Below are 18,233 nucleotides of genomic sequence, written 5' to 3' on the forward strand. Positions count from 1 at the left end.
CCTGGGCAATCGACAATGGTAATGGTAGGACAGAACAGTGGACTTGCGGGGCAAAGGTGCCCGAAACGTGGAAGAGGTGTCGGCGTGACAATGTTACCTGGCAATTGCGGGAGCAATGCCTAGAATGTGTCGAACCGAGTTGAAGGTGGCTAAAGTAAAAGACATAGAGATGCTTCGGATCGGGAGAGACGCCGGTGCAGGTCAGGTCTCGAGGCTTTCGGAGGTCGCGGATTATCGTGGACGGGCTTCCCGAGGAGACGGAAAGTAGTAGCTGGTGGAGAGCTCTAGGGGTCTCTCCGAGACGATATGGAGCTGTTTTAGATGACTTTGACCGGGGTTGCCGGTACGTTATTTCGTTTGTGTAGCGAAGATGAATTTGTGATGCCGTAGGGATAACGAAGTGGTAAAGCGATCGATTATGGGAAACAATCGCGTTCACGAGCCTCCAGGGAGCTCTATCGAGACTTCTGACGTGTTTTCGGCAGGTGTGGTAGCAACGACGAGACGCGGTAGCGGACAATGGCGAAGAGGATGTGTTGCAGAGGTGGCGGGCAGCAGGCACAGGATATTGAGGGAGTTGCTACAGGGGTTACCTGTGATGCTTGGGTGGTTCCCCAAACCGGCGACAGAGCCGACAACAAGGATTGGGCCAGGAGGAACCGTCCGTGGGTGTGAATCAGTTTCCTTGCCGGATTGATATCCGCAAAGCTGCAGTGGTGAATCGAGGTAGGATTCCCTCTCAGCAGGTCAGGGTTCAGGTCTGTCTGGGGAAGAAGGGCGAGATGGGACAAATCAAAGAATGGGTGGGGAGGAAAGCTCGTATTCTTAAGATGATTGATTCCATGGCGGGCGGCAATAGACTACAGAGTGACAGCAAGGTCTCCTTATTGGAATGCCATGTCATGGGCGGGCCCTGGCACCAGAAGCATGGGACTGACATGGGTGAAATTCTGGCTGTTTTCCATTGCACTACGACTTGCCCGAAACTGGTCGAAACCGGTATAGGAACAGGGGGAGGTCCTCCCAAAAGGGACAAGACGGGAAGCGTCAAAAAGTGCCTTCATCAGGGCCTAGCGAGCACGCAAGGAATAAGTATGAATAAAGAAAAGATCGAGATGGATTCGCCGTGCCTCACAGGCGATGGACAGTGGCATTGGCAGTTGCTGCGGCGCAGTTAGGGAGAGAGAAAAAAAGAAGATAAGAAGTTGACGCCATTTTCGCACATGTAAACAGATTAATTCCTACCCGGTGGTACTGAAAATCCTATAAGAGGTACACCACAATTCGGCAACTTCCATTGGCAAATGCCGCCTTGTTTGGTTCCTTAGTTCAAGTCTAGACTTGATGTGCACACATGCATTCTGCAGATACACGGGCATATTTAGGTACCCGAGAGACACCATCAGGCGATGACACCCTGTGCATTACTCTGTTCAGCATTCAGTGCTACACAAAACATAACGGATCCTAGCATGCCCTGTACAAACCACCAGCGGATCGGTCGGGCCACAAGCAAACCAGGGTTACTGATTGCCACCGCCTTCTGCCCGCTTTTAAGCTTGGTGCTGGCGGCGCTAACAATACGTACCTTCCTTACCGTAGTGCTTGCTCGATTTGGCTGCTGGCCCATGCACCCGTCACGGCCGCACAGGTGCATCTTTCAACGTTATCTTATCTCTGGTCATCACGTTCCACCTGCCAAATTCTCCATCTAAAGCCCAGCAATTGCCCATCCGTGTTTAAGTTACTGAAGTTTGTGCTTTTCACATCGTGACTAGCGAGTTTATTCATCCAGGAATGCTTGTCCTGCTTTCCATGTCGAAAAAAAAAAAAAAAAAAAAAAAGGTGCATAATGATTCTCGGTCTTGCCATCAACCGACTTGAATAATTGACTCGAGCCTCAAAACTTCTCGGCCAGACTAAGACCAGCCACCCGATGGCTTCGGGCTAATTGTGACCATCGAGATAAAACAACACCATCATAGCGCAGCATGCGTCGTCGGAAAAAAGAAAAAAAGAAAAAACTCCCTCATCAAAGACATTGCTAGCCTATGATCGAACATCAACTGGTCTACCTCGTAACTAGGCGCTGAACTGCAGACACACCAGCTTTGACAACTACCAACCAAATGCACCTAGAACCTGAAGGACCTTCACAAATCCGGCATTGTCGGGCTGAAGTCTTCTCCGCCGTTCCACTAAATGCCACAACCGCTCGCGCTCCTCGCTCCACCACGGCGGGAAACCAAATAATGTCGTTCCACTCAAAGCCCATTCCCAACCACCCGGAAGTCTACCAGATAGTACCCGCGACCAGTTCGACCGCTCGTCTTCAATCCCAAGCCGGGATAGGCAGTCCCTACGCTGTTGTAAAATGCCGGACTCTTGGCTCTGTCCACTACCTTCTGCAGATCTTCGTGTCCATCTCCCGACCATTCATCGGCACCTCAACTCCATACCCTTCGTCTTGCGGCGTCCATTGGCTCTGCACTTTTTCACCGCAAGGTTTGGAAAAACTGCTTGACCTACGCGTCAGAATCGCCATTGTTCGAGGCTCAGCCGTGGCTTGCATGATTGTATAACGTTCCGCCTCTGCTCAAATGCCGCTCTGCAGTAGATAAGCTGAGTCAGACGGGTTCCAGTTCGTAACACCAACGCCATGAAGAAATCCACGCAGTCTCAGTGGCGCTTGTTTGCATTCGGTATAATCATGATGTGTGTGTGCTGAATCTCCTAGGCTGTGGCTGCACTAGCTCAGTCTTGGTGGTCAGTATTTGCGCGTGCCAACCCACGTTTCACTGAGACTGTCGCCTAACCATGACTTCATCACTTCAATAGTTTGACAAACAAAAAAAACATGCGTCGTCTGAGGAATTCGCGTTAAGCCACGGGCATGTAGATCCCAGTAGCCTAAATGCTCCGATGCCAACACATGCCACCCAAGTAGTTTCCATCTTTTCATTTTCAGCATGTAGCCAAGAGCACATTTTCTTGCCGATCCCTGCAAATAGCCATATATCACCCTTCAAATGCCATGCAATCAAATATGCGACCTGAATCCGGGGAATTTTGAGTACGCCCCTCCAGGAGTGAAGAGTGATGCTAAAATCACAGCACACGATGTCACCCAGGCGAATGCGGTTCCATTGATCCATGTGATGAGTCTCATCCTAGGATGGCACTTACCGTAATTTACGGCAACTTTTCAACTACGCAACTAAAACTGTTAATTCTCTTAACTTATGTCGATTAGAAACCCAATGACTTAATTGTGAGAGTAAATGATAGACAAAAGGAAGGAAGAGAAGAGAAGGCTCTCAAAACAGTTGTTTAACACTCATGTGCATTGGCTACCAGCTCAGCCCCACTTCCTGGTCATGTCGCTGACTAAAGTAATGGCGGTATCTGTAGAATTAAATCAACATCACATACACACACCACAACTGGCGCACCAGACAACGAGGTTGTCTCATCCATACAATCAGTATGGACACCTTAGACAATCCTCCGTCTGATCCAACGCGCGGTCGTGTTAGTGAGCAAAGCTGTCACGATGAGGACAAGAGAGCGACATCCCACAGGCCTGTCGTTCGTCACAGCCGTTCATCTACCAGAATTTTAAAAGAGTGGTTCAGGTCCCATACCGTATGGCCGTATCCCAGCCAAGCTGAAAAGGAATCTTTAAGCTATCAAACTGGCATGTCTGTCAAGCAAATTTCCAACTGGTTTGTGAACGTCCGGAGGCGGAGCGGGAGCAAAATGGCAAACGTTCGGTCATCTCAACCAGAGCCTTTGGTCTCACGATCAGTGCCTGTTGATGTCCGACCTAGCGGTGGCTCGGAACTAAATGAACTCAACTCGACTGAATGGGAGACCATGACACCACTGGATCGCTGGCAGCATACGCCCCCTGAAGAGGATCCGGCTCCTTTGCAGGCGATTGCTCAGGCTGCTCAACAGAACTCCGACACACTTCAGTTCCATACAGAAGGCAGACCCTGGATGATAACCCCCGGTTTCGGTTCCTCGTCGAGCTCATTTGACGTCTCGAGTTCGGACGCTTTGAGCGCTTCTTCTGCATTATCCGATGGCTCCATGTCGGCCTCAAGCAGTCTGTCCGGCTTCGACTCTCGTCCTTTACGGCGAAGGCGTCGTTATAGGTCCAAGTCCACCCATCATCGCTTTGGACGACGTAACTCGGATCAAGACAGAGGTTCCCGTCCATACCAATGCACTTTCTGCACGGACACTTTCAAATCGAGATATGACTGGACCCGACACGAAGGATCGCTACATCTTGTCTTGGAGAAATGGACCTGCCTCCCCCTAGGCCCCAAGTACAATAACCCAACTGATGGCTCTGCCTGTTGCATACTCTGCGATGAGAAGGATCCTTCGGACGCTCATCTGGAAACACATGATGCCGCCGAGTGTGGTACCAGGCCACCAAGTGCCAAAACTTTCTTCCGTAAAGATCACCTACAGCAACACCTCCGTATTGCTCACGGGGTGAGCAAGATGACAGACGCAATGGCGTCATGGAAGTCCAAGATGGAAAACGTAAAATCAAGGTGCGGGTTCTGCGGTGAATACTTCTCGACATGGTCGGAACGCAACGACCACCTCTCCAACCACTTCCGCTCTGGCGCAAATATGAAAGACTGGAAGGGCAGCCGCGGGTTGGATCCGGCAGTCTCTTTACTCGTCGAGAATGCAATGCCTCCCTACCTCATCGGCCTAGAATCCGCGGACCCAGACCCTTTCAGTGCCTCAAAAGGCACTACCAAGAAAGTCATGGCATCCTCTGGCACCAACGCGCGTCAGACCGCGCCGACCTCGTTTGAATCCCTTACAGCACGCCTCGGCGACTATGTGCGAATAGCAAGGGAAAATAACCTCGATCTCTCTGACAAGGCCCTACGCCGGCAAAGCCGTCTGATATTGTACGACGATGACGATCCATGGAACCAGACACCAGCAGATAATGCGCAATGGCTGGCAATGTTCAAACTGGGCTACGGCCTAAATGATGGTGCCTCTGACGGGCTTGATATTACGGGCCAGTCTAGAAATGCTGCATTGAGAATTGCTCAGCACAACACCCAAAGCGCTTGTTCAGATGTCGGTCCCTTTACGATCCAACAATTACAACAAGCCGCCGGATGCAATCAAGCTATGTTGGACATCGCCCTTGATAACTTGCCCGCTGGCGGGAACATGATAGATATATTTGGCCCCGGCGTGCCAGTACCGTGGTCGTGGCAATCGCCAGAGTGCCTGGCCGAGTTCAGGCAGCTCTGTCAAATGCCTGGCATATCAATAGCGTGCCAGCCGGATGACACCGATGGCCTCGCCGTGCCACCTGGGTTTTTCAATGCTACTGAACAAGGCATTGGAGTCGATTCAACCTACACGGCACAGCTCGCTGATTATCACTCAAATGGACCGGCTGTAGGAAACGCAGATGATATCCCGTTGGATATGACACTCTTGTTCGATGCCGAATTCGAGACATAAAGTAGACAACCTATATTGAGGGCTAAAAGTCTGCCCCGGTTACCTGCCAACCTTGAATGAAAGTATAGTGTTCTCAGCAGGCGTCAGCGTGATCCCGACACCACACGCTGGCCAAAACTGGCATTCCCGTCCGGGTACGAGCGAGGTAACTTGAAATTATCAACAACAACGTTTGCCTTAGGACCGGTACGCTTAGAGCACTACTATCATTTTCTGTCAAGTGGCAGTATGATGTCTCTACTTTGGGTAGGTGATGCCATTCACACAAGCTCACTATACTAGCTTAAACATTGTACATTTGAAAACCGTATCAACCTGATGGGGGGCTTTGAGTATCTGCCGGAGTGATTCCGCACCCCCTCGCTCTTACTCCTCTTAATATTGGAGACTTCCCGCCCAGATGCCCATCCATCATGCTTGTTATGGAGACGCTAAACGTTTCTATTACGGGAGCTGTGAGATCTTATCAGCCTACACTAGGCTTTATAGCCGCGAAAACCCAGCGCAAAAGTACGGCCCTCGCCCGTCTGACGGTTCGAAGTTTCACGGAGGGAGAAAGAAGAGCGCCGGTCGCTACGAGGTAGTTCTTCCGCGAATGGCATAATATATGAGAAATGGACGTAATATCGATGTTGAGATGGCATGAACCAGTTCATGTAGAGTTAACCACCACCAGCACCAACATGTACCTCGACTGCTGGGCTAAACATATGCTCCTCCAGGTCCTCGTAGTGTCTTTCGAAGCCACATCTACTTTGTCGTGTAGGTGCGTTTCTGTCACGAATTAGTGTTTATGACTGATTCATCACATGAAATGAGCACCAAGGCTATGCTCAGATCAACTTTCTTAAGTGGGTGAATCATCAGGAAGTTTTACGGCCGATCTTAACCATGGCAAATCATTTTCTAAAACTAAGGCTGCTGTTGCAGATCAGCTGCCGGCAGTGATAGCGTAGTCTACTTCAGCCTCAAAAAGTCAATCAACCAACGTGTGGTGCCTCAACCATTGGAACATAACTCTTGACAAAACTAGTCTCTCAAACTTGCCGCAGGCTAACGGTCCCGACTGCAGAAATACGTGTAGGGCACAACCATAAAATTTGCTCAACACAATGAGTTGCCACATTGAAGATTCTTTCCATCGTCTCTTAGCTGTCTTGTGGGTATGCAGTTCTGCAAGAAGCAGCGTTTCTGGTTGCGAGCGACAATAACGCCTGGATGATTGGCCAATTGCGTCAGCAGATCGCCAGGTACTGGGCCTAGCGTATGGAATGTTGGCGGCTGGTGGAGAAACGGAAGGGAAAAGTGGACTGTGAATGTCATCGATGTCCAGACAACTGTAACGCTCGGCAGCCAAAACTGGGGAATAAGGCTCTCGGTGTACCCAGCGATATCGGGCTGGCCCCGCAGCCGGCTTCCGGCTACCGACAGCCGCAAAGCCGGTCGATGCGGGCGTCGGGGCTAACCCCACCGCCTGACCGAGCTGACCGAAGACGTGTTTCGACCTCGTTGGGACAGCACAGAGGAGAGATCTAGAGTCAAAGTTAAGCGCGCATGATCTACAATCTGTCAGATTTGCTGCTGTCAAGGACCGTTACCCGATTTATAAGATTCTTTATTTTATTCTAATTGGACTGAGCAAAAACATTCCTTCATGATGACATGTACCTGCTTGGGAATGTCGGTCGCTTATGGCGCCGACAAAGAACCTTGAAGGCCTTGGGGATATGGAAATGACGGCACATTGTTACCCGCAATCAAGTCTGTCGGAACCACAAGCTCATAGAGCCCTTGAATGATACAAACTGCCGTTGTGCTGGGCTCGTAGATCTGTATCTATTGCCAAGGCTAGTAGCTCCTCTGTGCCCTCAGCCATCCCACGCGCGTGGGCGGGTGAAGTTGAGTTTACGGATGTTTAGCCCGCAGCCAAGAAGCTGGGCGCCAGCACGCCAGATGAGGCTGGTATTGCAACTTTGACGAATTTCTGCATGTCTCGTGCAAACTGGCTATGCGTGTTTAATTTGCAATTGGCTTTTGGGCAAAGAACAGCGTGGCGCGGGGACCCTGAAAGTCGACTTCGGTGAACAAGCCACATTTGGCGGGGTAGTTGTTCTATGCTCATATCGCACCATCGCCAACCCGCCAGCAAGGACCCTAGCAAGAAAAAAGGATACCCACGTTATATTGGTACTCGTCGTCTGATCACTCTCATTATCTGCTTATGTTAAAGTTCGGGTTCTCACAGTTAGCTTGACCTAGAGGCCAACGGCACGAACACATGGACATGAGAGCTCGCAAGTGACTATAGTGTTCCTGTTAGCTTACAAAACAGCTGGCCCCATTACCAATCCGTCGTCCCGTCCCCGGTGTAAAACGGATGGGTGCCGGAAGACCGAGCCGCGAATTTGCAAAACCAGCAGCCCCCACGGGTCCATGGATCTCCCATGGGTCGTCACTTGTGTCAGCCATGCGTGGAGTCAGACTTTTCCGCGGCTACGCAATAAGAAAAAGAGAGCGGCTTTATTGGGACGGGAAGATGGATGTTAGGGGGAAGGACACTTATCGTGGCGATACATGACTTATGCGTTGCTACAGAGTACTAACAGCGCCCGCCAAGGAGGGTACATCTGCAAGGTAGCGATCACGTCATTTGAGCTAAACAGCCTCCATTTTTACCTTGGACAATGGGCATTAGCAACGACCACAACGCCGATTTGACGCCGGAGGACGTGAGCGACAATTTTTTTGTCGAGCCCGCATTTCGCATGAGGAAATAAAAAGACACCGTTGCGCCCTCTTGCTCTCCTGCTATCTTCCTCCTCCCGCTGGTTCTCTTGTTCTCCTGTCCTCTTGTTCAAAACACATTCCCGCCCTCAAAGCCACATCCCTCTTAACCAAAAAGGCCCGCCCCTAAGGCTCAATTGGTTATACTCTCTCTATTCTAAGCTTTGTAGGAGCTTTCCTCAAACTTCAGCGTCTTTGTTTCCGCTCAACCCGAGCTTTTTGCCCCGCGCAACTTCATAACTCACAATGGCCAACTCTCCCCACGGCGGTGTCCTCAAGGACCTCTTCGCCCGCGATGCCCCGCGCCACGCCGAGCTCCTCGCCGAGGCCGACACTCTTCCCTCCCTCGTCCTGACCGAGCGTCACCTTTGCGATCTCGAGCTCCTCCTTAACGGTGGCTTTTCTCCCCTGGAAGGTTCGTGTGTTTACCCTGGTGCTGCTGCGCGAGTGTTGCGATGGTGGGGTTGCTACGGCACGGAGACAACCCCGCCATAATTTTTTGGAGGGGCAACTCCCCACGATTACGTTAGAGCTCAAGGAAAAATAGTGGAACTGACCGAGGCACACACCCAACCACAGGTTTCATGACCGAGAAGGACTACAACGGCGTCGTCAAGAACAACCGTCTCGCTGATGGCAACCTTTTCTCTATGCCCATTACCCTCGATGTGTCCCAGGAGACCATCGATGAGCTCTCCATCAAGCAGGGTGCCCGCATCACCCTGCGCGATCTGAGAGACGACCGCAACCTGGCCATCCTCACTGTTGAGGATGTCTACAGACCCGACAGGTAGGTGTTCCTAGCAGACAATTGAAACGCCAACAAAAACAATGGTCGACTGACTTGCTTTCCAGGACCGTTGAGGCCATTGAGGTTTTCGGCAGTGACGATGACACTCACCCTGGTGTCAAGCACCTCTTCTCCAACACCAAGGATTTCTACATCGGTGGTAAGCTCGAGGCCATCCAGCGCCTTGCCCACTACGACTTCCTGGACCTCAGATGTAAGCTTCAGTCCCCGAAAAATAGACTCACCTCAATGGACGCCCGGCTAATAATTCATGAAAAGTCACTCCCGCTGAGCTGAGACAGCACTTTGAGAAACTTGGCTGGAACAAGGTCGTCGCCTTCCAGACCCGTAACCCCATGCACCGTGCCCACAGAGAGTTGACCGTCCGCGCCGCTCGCTCGCAACAAGCCAACGTCCTCATCCACCCCGTCGTCGGCCTGACCAAGCCTGGTGACATCGACCACTTCACCCGTGTCCGTGTCTACAAGGCCCTCCTCCCCAGATACCCCAACGGCATGGCCGCTCTGGCCCTGCTGCCCCTCGCCATGCGCATGGGTGGTCCCCGTGAGGCCATCTGGCACGCCATCATCCGCAAGAACCACGGTGCTACCCACTTCATTGTCGGCCGTGACCACGCCGGCCCCGGCAAGAACAAGAACGGCAAGGACCACTACGGCCCTTACGACGCCCAGGTCGCCGTCCAGAAGTACTCTGAGGAGCTCGGTATCAAGATGGTCGAGTTCCAGGAGATGATCTACATCCCCGACCGCGACGAGTACCAGCCCGCCAACGAGATTGCCCCCGGCACCCACACCGCCAACATCTCCGGTACCGAGCTGCGTAACCGCCTCAAGACCGGCAAGGAGATCCCCGCCTGGTTCTCCTACCCCGAGGTCGTCAAGGTCCTGCGCGAGCAGAACCCCCTCCCCGCCCAGAAGGGTTTCACCATCTTCCTCACCGGTTACCAGAACTCCGGCAAGGACCAGATCGCCAAGGCTCTCCAGGTCACCCTCAACCAGGGCGGCGGTCGCTCCGTCTCTCTGCTGCTCGGTGACACCGTCCGCCACGAGCTCTCCTCCGAGCTCGGCTTCAGCCGCGAGGACCGCTCCAAGAACATTGCCCGCATCGCCTTTGTCGCGTCCGAGCTCACCCGCGCCGGTGCCGCCGTCATCGCCGCCCCCATCGCCCCCTACGAGGACGCCCGCAAGCAGGCTCGCGAGCTCGTCGAGAAGTCCGGCCCCTTCTTCCTCGTCCACGTCGCCACCTCCCTCGAGTACGCCGAGAAGACGGACAAGCGCGGCATCTACAAGAAGGCCCGCGCCGGCGAGATCAAGGGTTTCACCGGCGTCGATGACCCCTACGAGAACCCCTCCAAGCCCGACCTCGTCGTCGACCTTGAGAAGCAGACCGTCCGCTCCATCGTCCACCAGATCGTCCTGCTCCTCGAGAGCCAGGGTCTCCTGGACCGCTTGTAAACGGATAGGGAACGTGCGCATCGCATCATTTGGGACATAAAGCGTAAAGAAGGACTGATACCGGAGTTGACGAAAGAAATGTTTATCAAGGATCTAACACAGGGTTAAAAAGCCGTTGAATTTTTCTTATTTAAAGACATGAATATCATGGATATGGCATTGGCATATAGGGCAGGGACGGGGATCGTGTTTGTCGTTGAGAGATAGTTGTTGGCAGCTTCCTTTCCTCCCCCCCAGCATGGTTAACATGTTTGAAAGGGGGGGATTGGGCAAAAGGGAACCGAACTGAATTGACGAATTTGATTGAACAATTGAGGGGGCGGATGAAGCTTTCCCCAGAGATGCGATGATTGCGATTTGATTGATGGTGGTACTCTAACTTCGCAGCTGGGTTCCGATCGTCCAAGACGATCAGATTGATAAGGCCTAAACTAGACAAACACGTGCAGCCGGACGGACCCCCCCAAGGAGAACCACACCCCAACGGTCAAGCCTAAACTAACATGCATGACGCATCCCGCGAGGGATCGGTCTAAAGTATTGGTTGGTTGGTTCGTTAGCTGGTTGGGTGTGTTGGGTGTGTTGGTGGTGGTGGTTATTCAAGGTTTGGAGGGTGGTGTGCGTGGTGGTAGTGTGGAGTGGAGAGAATCACCGTCGGGCGCTTAGCTTACCGCGGGTATTGGGCGGGAAGAGCCATACTTTGGTGCCCGATGAAGGCTCGGCGCATTTACTGGCGGATATCAACACATGTCTATGTAGTATGGCATATGTGTTGGTGTGGGATGAGTGAGAGGGGATGTTCAAAAGACGGGTTTATTTTAAGACGCTGTGTTTCATTCTCGAGAGGGGGTTTCTTTTCGCCTTTTCATGTTCCGATCTGCTATCCGCGTTTAGTGCAGGCATTTGGGTACTTTGTTGAACCGGGCTCGTCTGCATGGATGCCATCTCGATTCCGTGCGGTGTTTGGTTTGGTATGGTCTGGCCTCACCTTTTCCCTGGGTTACAGCCCAACTTTACAGACACAGTCGTGACCGGGTTAAGTGATGTGAGAATGAGCCCCCTTCGTGGAGAGAGAGTAGAATGTATCAAATTCAGAGGCGGATATTACTAGTCTACGGAGTCTATGCTCCATCGGGAACGCCTCGAGTTACCTCGACAATGAACTCGTCCCGTCAGAGCGCAGAAAACTTCTTGGGAGAAGAAGTTGTCTTACGGGGGGGAATACCAGAACTGTGGTTCACGTTTCCGTTGTCCGAGACATGGCCTCACTCACCCACCGTCCGTCACAGTCATGTCTTTCCTCTCGTCAGATCTCCTCGCACAGTTCAACTTAGCCCCAAGCTAGAAGAAGTTTGCGATCTTGCGAGAGCTAAGAGATGTTTGCATGCATAGAGCAATCCCAACTATGCTTTTCAGCCCGCTTCCTTCCTCTATCCCTAGTAGTATGCATGTTGTGCAGATGAGGTCGTGCGCCGGCTGCCCGTCCGTTGAAGCAATGAAGCTTCAGAGTCATACCGAGCGTGATCTTGGCAGCTCGGACGGGTTGAGTGAGGGAGGGAGAGACACACACACAGACACAAACCCACGGCCGTTTCCCGGTCTCCCCGGAGGCTTCCCTCAAACTCAACCAATGTTTTTTTTTCTGGGTTTTTTTGCCTGCCGCTTTGCTTTTCCTGCATCGTAAACTTAACTTTGCTTCCCTAGAATAAGCCTCTGTCGGACAGAAAGCAGTATGCAGGTAAGTCTGGTCAAGTGCCTAAGTGAGATGGAACCTGAACCTGAACCTGACATGACCTGACCTTCCCTGACCGTACCACTACGTAGTGCGTAGAGATCTACTTGGGCCCGAGCTTCTAACATTGTCTCCCGTTGTGGGGCTCAGGGACCTCAGCCCGGTGCCACGTCAGGCTCTGGCCACAGGTTCTTTCTTCTGCCCCCATGAGTGACAAAAATGTGAGTGAGTGGGTGAGTGAGTGAGTGACTTTGGTGACCGACTTCTGCTTGGTGGTGAGTTGTGTCACCGCCCCGGCCCTTGGCCCTTTCTCTTTCGCTTCCCTTTCCACTACGCCCCCGCTGGCTCGCCCCACTACCCACCACCCTTCCTTCCCTCTTCAGTGATGGTTTTCCCTACTACGTACCTTTACGTAGCCAACCGCTCCACTATTTCCGGGGCCTGCCCAGCCTGTCCAGCCTACCAGCCTACCAACCCAACAGGCTAAGGGTAACCCGTACAGCAATAGTACAGGGGTAGATTGGCAGAGGAGGCAGGCACCTGTTCTCATTTTTGGTCGAATCACACTCGGCTGCGTTGCTTGTCAACTCCTCGCAACCGCCCGTCGATCTTTCGACTCTTCTCTCCTTCGCCTGGCTTCTGTCGGCGGTGACTGACCTTGCATCCTTTCATTCCAGTCACTCTGACTCTGGTAATCCATTTTTCGATTCATATCGTTCACGAGCCACGAACAATCACGGCACTGACGATTGACAATCAACCCCCGACGTTTCGTTTAAACCGGGGGGTTTAGAAAAAGTCACAATCCCCGTTTTTTTAACCACTGCCGAGTCGCCTCGACCTCTTCTGATCGGTGAACCCCAGACCAGGTCTTGCCTGCTTCGTACCCGCCGTTCTTCAAATCGTCCAAAACCTCGACCTTGAAGACGGATCGCCTGCCACCAGCTCTAAACCCTTCACACCCACCCCTACTTTTTTTTGGGTTCTACTACACCAAACAGGTTTATTGCAACTATTTTTTTGAAGGTTGAATACCTCACCCCGCCTGTATAGCAAGCTTCCGGGCTCGCACCCAATGCTCCGTCATGTCCTCCAAGGACCGTGACGTCGACGTTGTCGACGACGTTGACCGGCCCCCTCGCGAGAAGAAGACCTCCCGGAGCAAGTCAGAGCGCAGCCTTAGATCCGAAAAAGATAAGGGCGACAGAGAGCACCGCTCCCACCGTGTGAGCTCCCGCTCCTCAAAGTCTAGGATGGTGGACGGCAGTGGCCTCAGCAGCGACACACATTCTTCTCACCGCCGCCACCGCACCCGCGAAGAACGAGACCGCGACCGCGAACATAGAGACAAAGAGCGTGGCCACGATCGCTCCTCCTCCATGAACGACCTTGTCCCCGAGTTCGCCAAGACCTCCCTCACAGGCCCCGCTTCCACCGACCGTATCTCGATCCCTTACCCAACCTTTAGCAAGGCACACAGCAAAGAGGCAGTCTGCAGCCGAGAGGATGTTTCTGGTTCCGCAGCCGCCGACAAGAGGGGGGACCCTTTTACACCCGAGGCGACGGATTTGGGACAGAGCGATATCCAGCGGTCCAAGAGCGTCGGTCACTCGGAGAAGCGCAAGGTTTCATCCAAGAAAGATTCGAGGCCGCCTAGTCCGCCCGAGACGGACCTCTCTGGCAAGAGACGGTCTGGGACGCCCGAGTCGTCAAAGAAGGATCGAGAGGAACGTTCAAGCTCGAGATTGAGCGGTGAGAAGAGGGACAGGGATAGCAGACCGAGCTCGCGAGTTAGCGGGCTGTCGAGATCGGCCTCCCGCGCCGACGAGAGGTCTCGGGTAAGCTTCAAGTCCAAGACTAGTAGCCAGGCGACGTACGTCAAGTCGCCGGCGTTCCCACCCGGAGTTCAAGAGAGCCTCAACATTAAGCCGAGCAGTTCTCGGTCATCCTCTAAGCGGAGCTCTTCAAGCAAGAAGAGTCGTCGATCAGACAACCAGGACGGTGACTCGTCCCCCGAGAGTGCTCAGGATTCATCGCCCAGGACTCCAACACAACCACCGAATTACCCACCGCCGCTACCCCCCACCGATAAACTCCCTGCATTTGCCCAAGTATACGCAGACGACATCACACCGTCAGGTACCCCCGCCACCGACTTCGGCGGTCCTCCACCACCGCCTCCTCCTCCACCTTTGGATGTGCAAGAAGCGCCTAGGGTGGACTATCTCCTACAGAACGGTGGACTCTTTCAACCTATACCCAAAACCTTCCTCTCTGTTCTTCCCCGTCAGAATGGCGCCCGGCCGTCAAACCCACCCTTGGTCGGCCCTCAGACGTTGTTTGCGCCTTTCTTCAACCTCTTGGACCAGTACAACCAGGTCCTTAACAAGAATGGTTCGGTAGCAGTGGCAACGGGCCACCGATCTGTTGCCCGCAGACTACTGGACCGTCTCGAGAACGTCTTCTCTCGAGAGCTGCCCGAATACGGATGCACATGTGTTGTATGTGAATCGGGTCCTGAAATCCAACATCGCGGCTTGGGCTGGGGAGAAGTTCTTGAATGGGTCAGCGGTCGCATTGAACTTCCGCAATGGCCGCCCTTCGACCTGGCAAGCTTGGGCTCGAATGCTGCGGATAGTGCCGCAGACTTGCCCCCGCGGCCAGACTCGCCCATCAAGATCGATCCTGACATCGCCGAAGAGTTCCGCGAGCATTATTTGCGACAGTCCAAGAAGGTCAGGGGGGCTGTAGACAAGTGGCTGAACAACTGCGGCGACTCGACCGCCCCGTCACCCCAGGATGTCGATGACGAGACACTTACTTTTGCCATGCTCACGAACCTGGACCCTGAAGACCAGCCTTACTTCAACGCCATCCTTAGCGGCTCCAACCAGATCAAGCCCATGCCCAGAGCCCCAACGCCCTCTCACCGTCCTCGTCCCGACTTCATTGTCAAGGCGGGCCTGTCTCTGCAGCGCATTTACAGACTGCAGCAAGCTCCGCGAGATGCAGAGGTTGCCATGTACCTCATCAAGAACCCCCACACACACGATCTCATCGTTACCATGTCCGACATCAACACTCAGGAATGGGAGATCCTTACATCTGGGAGATTTGACGGATTCCTTTGGTCCGGAGCTGACGGAGACGATCTCGCTACTCCCACCGCTGAGTCTCGAGGCGCTACGCCTGCGAGCAACTACTTCCCATCTCGGCCATCCACCATGAGCCCGGGATTCAGAGGCCCAGCTTCGCGCAACGCAACGCCGTACTCCCGAGGTGCGACGCCAGCCTCCTTTGTGAGCGGGGTATCTTCCGCGGCGAATCGTCAAGCAGTTTCCCGAGACGAGGAGATGGAAATGGCAATCTTGGCAGAGGTGGAGCGGGAGATCTACCAGGGCATGGAGGCGTTGGAGGACGCTTTCGAGGCCCTCCACCTCAGAGCAGAGGTCGTCAGGACAGCTCTACGCAACAGAGGAGCTGGTTTGGCGCGCAGCTTGCAAAACCGCCGGCGTATCGATGTGCTCCCCAACCCTGGCTCCGGCAACTCGCAGTCTTCAGGTTACGAGCGACCCAGCTGGGCTCAAAGCGATTACGACGCCAACAGCGATGATGACTGGGGCGGTGATGATTTCGAGTTAGCCCCTGATGACTCGGCGAGCAACATCAGCAGTTCAAGACACCGACGCCCCAAGCGTCGCACGGAGAGACGTACACCAGCCCCTATTGAGGAAGACGATGAGGAAAACTGAACTCAAAAAAATTAAATGGGATTGTTTCTGCTTCATGGTTTTGATGTCTAAATGAGCGGAAGTCTCAGGATTGAATGTATCGAAGTTACGAAGTTGCATGTGTATGGGATACCAGGACTGATGAGTTGTTGGGTTGTGGGACAGGATGGACACACAGCATTATCAAATGAGCAAGTAACCGCGCGAACGTCACTCGGAGGTCTTGTTGAATATGTCGTTCATGGCGGGCTTTGTAGTCTGGTTTTGCATCCCGTCGACGTTGGGTTGATGACATGATGGAAAAAGTGACGAAACATGAGGGATTGAATGATGCTTGGCTTCTTTTTCTTTTTTTCTGTGAGAGATTGAACCTCAAATCTTCATATCTCTCTCCTGGAGGTGTCACCACACATCGTCCACCTTTTTTTGTCTGTGAGGCATGGTTATGCCTGGTTTGATAGCCGCCGCTGCATCGTATTGGAGTCTCGGGTCTCGTTACGCTCTATTAGGGCCGGTTTTTTTTTTTTTTTGTGATTTTCAATGAGAATTTTCCGAGACGAATTGTTCGTCTTTGCTCTTCTCTAACTCGTGAAAGTTCTTGGTGATTTTGCGTGATGTAATTTGATATCTTGACCCTATATCAAACTCGGCGGCGGTGGATATTTGCTGATGAGGTGAATCTGTGAAATATAGAGAGCAAGCTTGCTGTGTAGCTTACTGTGTAGGAAGAATGCCAAGGAAGGTGTGTTGGTTGAGAGGTAGCCACTTAAGAATGAAATCTGTGAAATGCTGCCGGGAACAGGTATCCTGCTTCGAAGTAGAGGATTTGACTAGATGATGGCTACATCTTGAATGTGAGAAAGGATATAGGACAACCAGGGGGTTTACTCGAGATTGGAAAGTGCTGTTTTGAATCCGTACTACCCAAAGATGAGCAAGGCAGGAAAAAAAGAAAAGGGGGGCATGGCTTTTTGAGCACCATGGGACGCTACGATGGCGTGAAAAGACTGGCATAAATAATGAGCGGTAGACTGTATTGTAAAAGGCGGCTGAGGCACTTGCTTGTCATACCGTACGTACTTTTAATCCATATTCTCAAAGGGCTTGGGTGCTGGGGACCCGGGCAATCGACAAAAAGGCCGGTTTACTTGAATGAGAGATCTTTTTTTTCCTTTCGAGAGAAGAGGAGTTCGCCGAGAAGGACAGCGCATCTTTGTCTCGGCTGGCTTCGCTTCCATTGCATGAGAACCAAATCTTGCAAGAAAGACTTGAGATGTATCTTCACACGTGTCAAGCTCAAGAGATTGTATCCAATAACTAACTGCCCAAGCATAGATCAACTATAAGGGGGTTGTCAACCAGACACATCTTAACATTTACCCACCGTGGAAGGCTGCATGAGGAACACACGCTGCGACAAAAACACCACATCCCAAAAAAAACTTGCCGGAATACATTCCTCAATGCATGGCCCTTTTGTGTGTAAGTGAGCAATCTGGCATTGTACTCTTTGCCAGGCTTGCAAAATTCACAAGTCTCAAGTGACACTTCTTTTCTGACCCCCTGGCTACTCACTCAGACAGTTTCATGAATGTGCCACTCACATGTATTCACCTCAGGACGGAACAATTCAATCATGGGAGTAGGAAAACTCAAAGATTCATTTCAGCTGTTCGCTCCACTCACGCTACAGAAAATGAAATCCGGACACCATGCCATGAGTCTCGTCCCACATGGTCACGGGGAGCAAGACAACGAGATATCGAAACGGCAGCAAGGAGTGCTACTAAATTGAGGACTCGACAAGCGCGACGCTGTGCTGCAGAAACTGTGGTATCCCTGAACGAAAAAGAGAAACGGAAGAGAATTGCCCTATTGCCTCCCCCCTCAACGCCACAAGCCCCTTGACGCTCTCAGATACCCCATAATGACGGGTAACAAAGGGCGGTGTCAGTTGAATATTAGCACATCGACATGGCTAACCTTTCTTTAAAAGGCCATCGGCCGCAACGACGCAATTATGTGCCCAGAATACAAGTGGATCGTATGTACGGTTCGACTCTTGGGTTCCGGTTGGTGAATGTACAAACAGTCACATATAAGAGATCCGCCAACGCCGTGATGCTTTTGCTTTTGCTTTTGCTTTTGGGAATCGGAAACGAAAAAAAACGCGCTAATGAGAATGGGTTCAAGCAACAACCCAT

The 18,233-nt window shown here is 52.4% G+C and overlaps 3 protein-coding genes across 3 annotated transcripts; all 3 read left to right on the forward strand.

Moving 5' to 3' along the window:
- Positions 1–3,486: 3,486 nt before the first annotated feature.
- On the forward strand, positions 3,487–5,517 carry CTRU02_207666 (homeobox and c2h2 transcription; the record flags this gene model as incomplete). Its single annotated transcript, XM_036727476.1, has 1 exon — positions 3,487–5,517. One exon carries the CDS (start codon positions 3,487–3,489, stop codon positions 5,515–5,517), a length of 2,031 nt encoding a protein of 676 aa, XP_036580842.1.
- A 3,030-nt stretch (positions 5,518–8,547) lies between these two features.
- Positions 8,548–10,566, forward strand: CTRU02_207667 (sulfate adenylyltransferase; the record flags this gene model as incomplete). Its single annotated transcript, XM_036727475.1, has 4 exons — positions 8,548–8,716; positions 8,881–9,091; positions 9,157–9,305; positions 9,371–10,566. The coding sequence occupies 4 exons, from the start codon at positions 8,548–8,550 to the stop codon at positions 10,564–10,566; spliced, it is 1,725 nt and encodes a 574-aa protein (XP_036580841.1).
- A 2,817-nt stretch (positions 10,567–13,383) lies between these two features.
- On the forward strand, positions 13,384–16,050 carry CTRU02_207668 (5-methylcytosine g t mismatch-specific dna; the record flags this gene model as incomplete). Its single annotated transcript, XM_036727474.1, has 1 exon — positions 13,384–16,050. The coding sequence occupies one exon, from the start codon at positions 13,384–13,386 to the stop codon at positions 16,048–16,050; it is 2,667 nt and encodes an 888-aa protein (XP_036580840.1).
- Between the last annotated feature and the right edge of the window lie 2,183 nt (positions 16,051–18,233).

Source organism: Colletotrichum truncatum (assembly GCF_014235925.2).
Source record: "Colletotrichum truncatum strain CMES1059 chromosome Unknown Contig_0004, whole genome shotgun sequence".
Classification (NCBI taxonomy): Eukaryota; Fungi; Ascomycota; class Sordariomycetes; order Glomerellales; family Glomerellaceae; genus Colletotrichum; species Colletotrichum truncatum.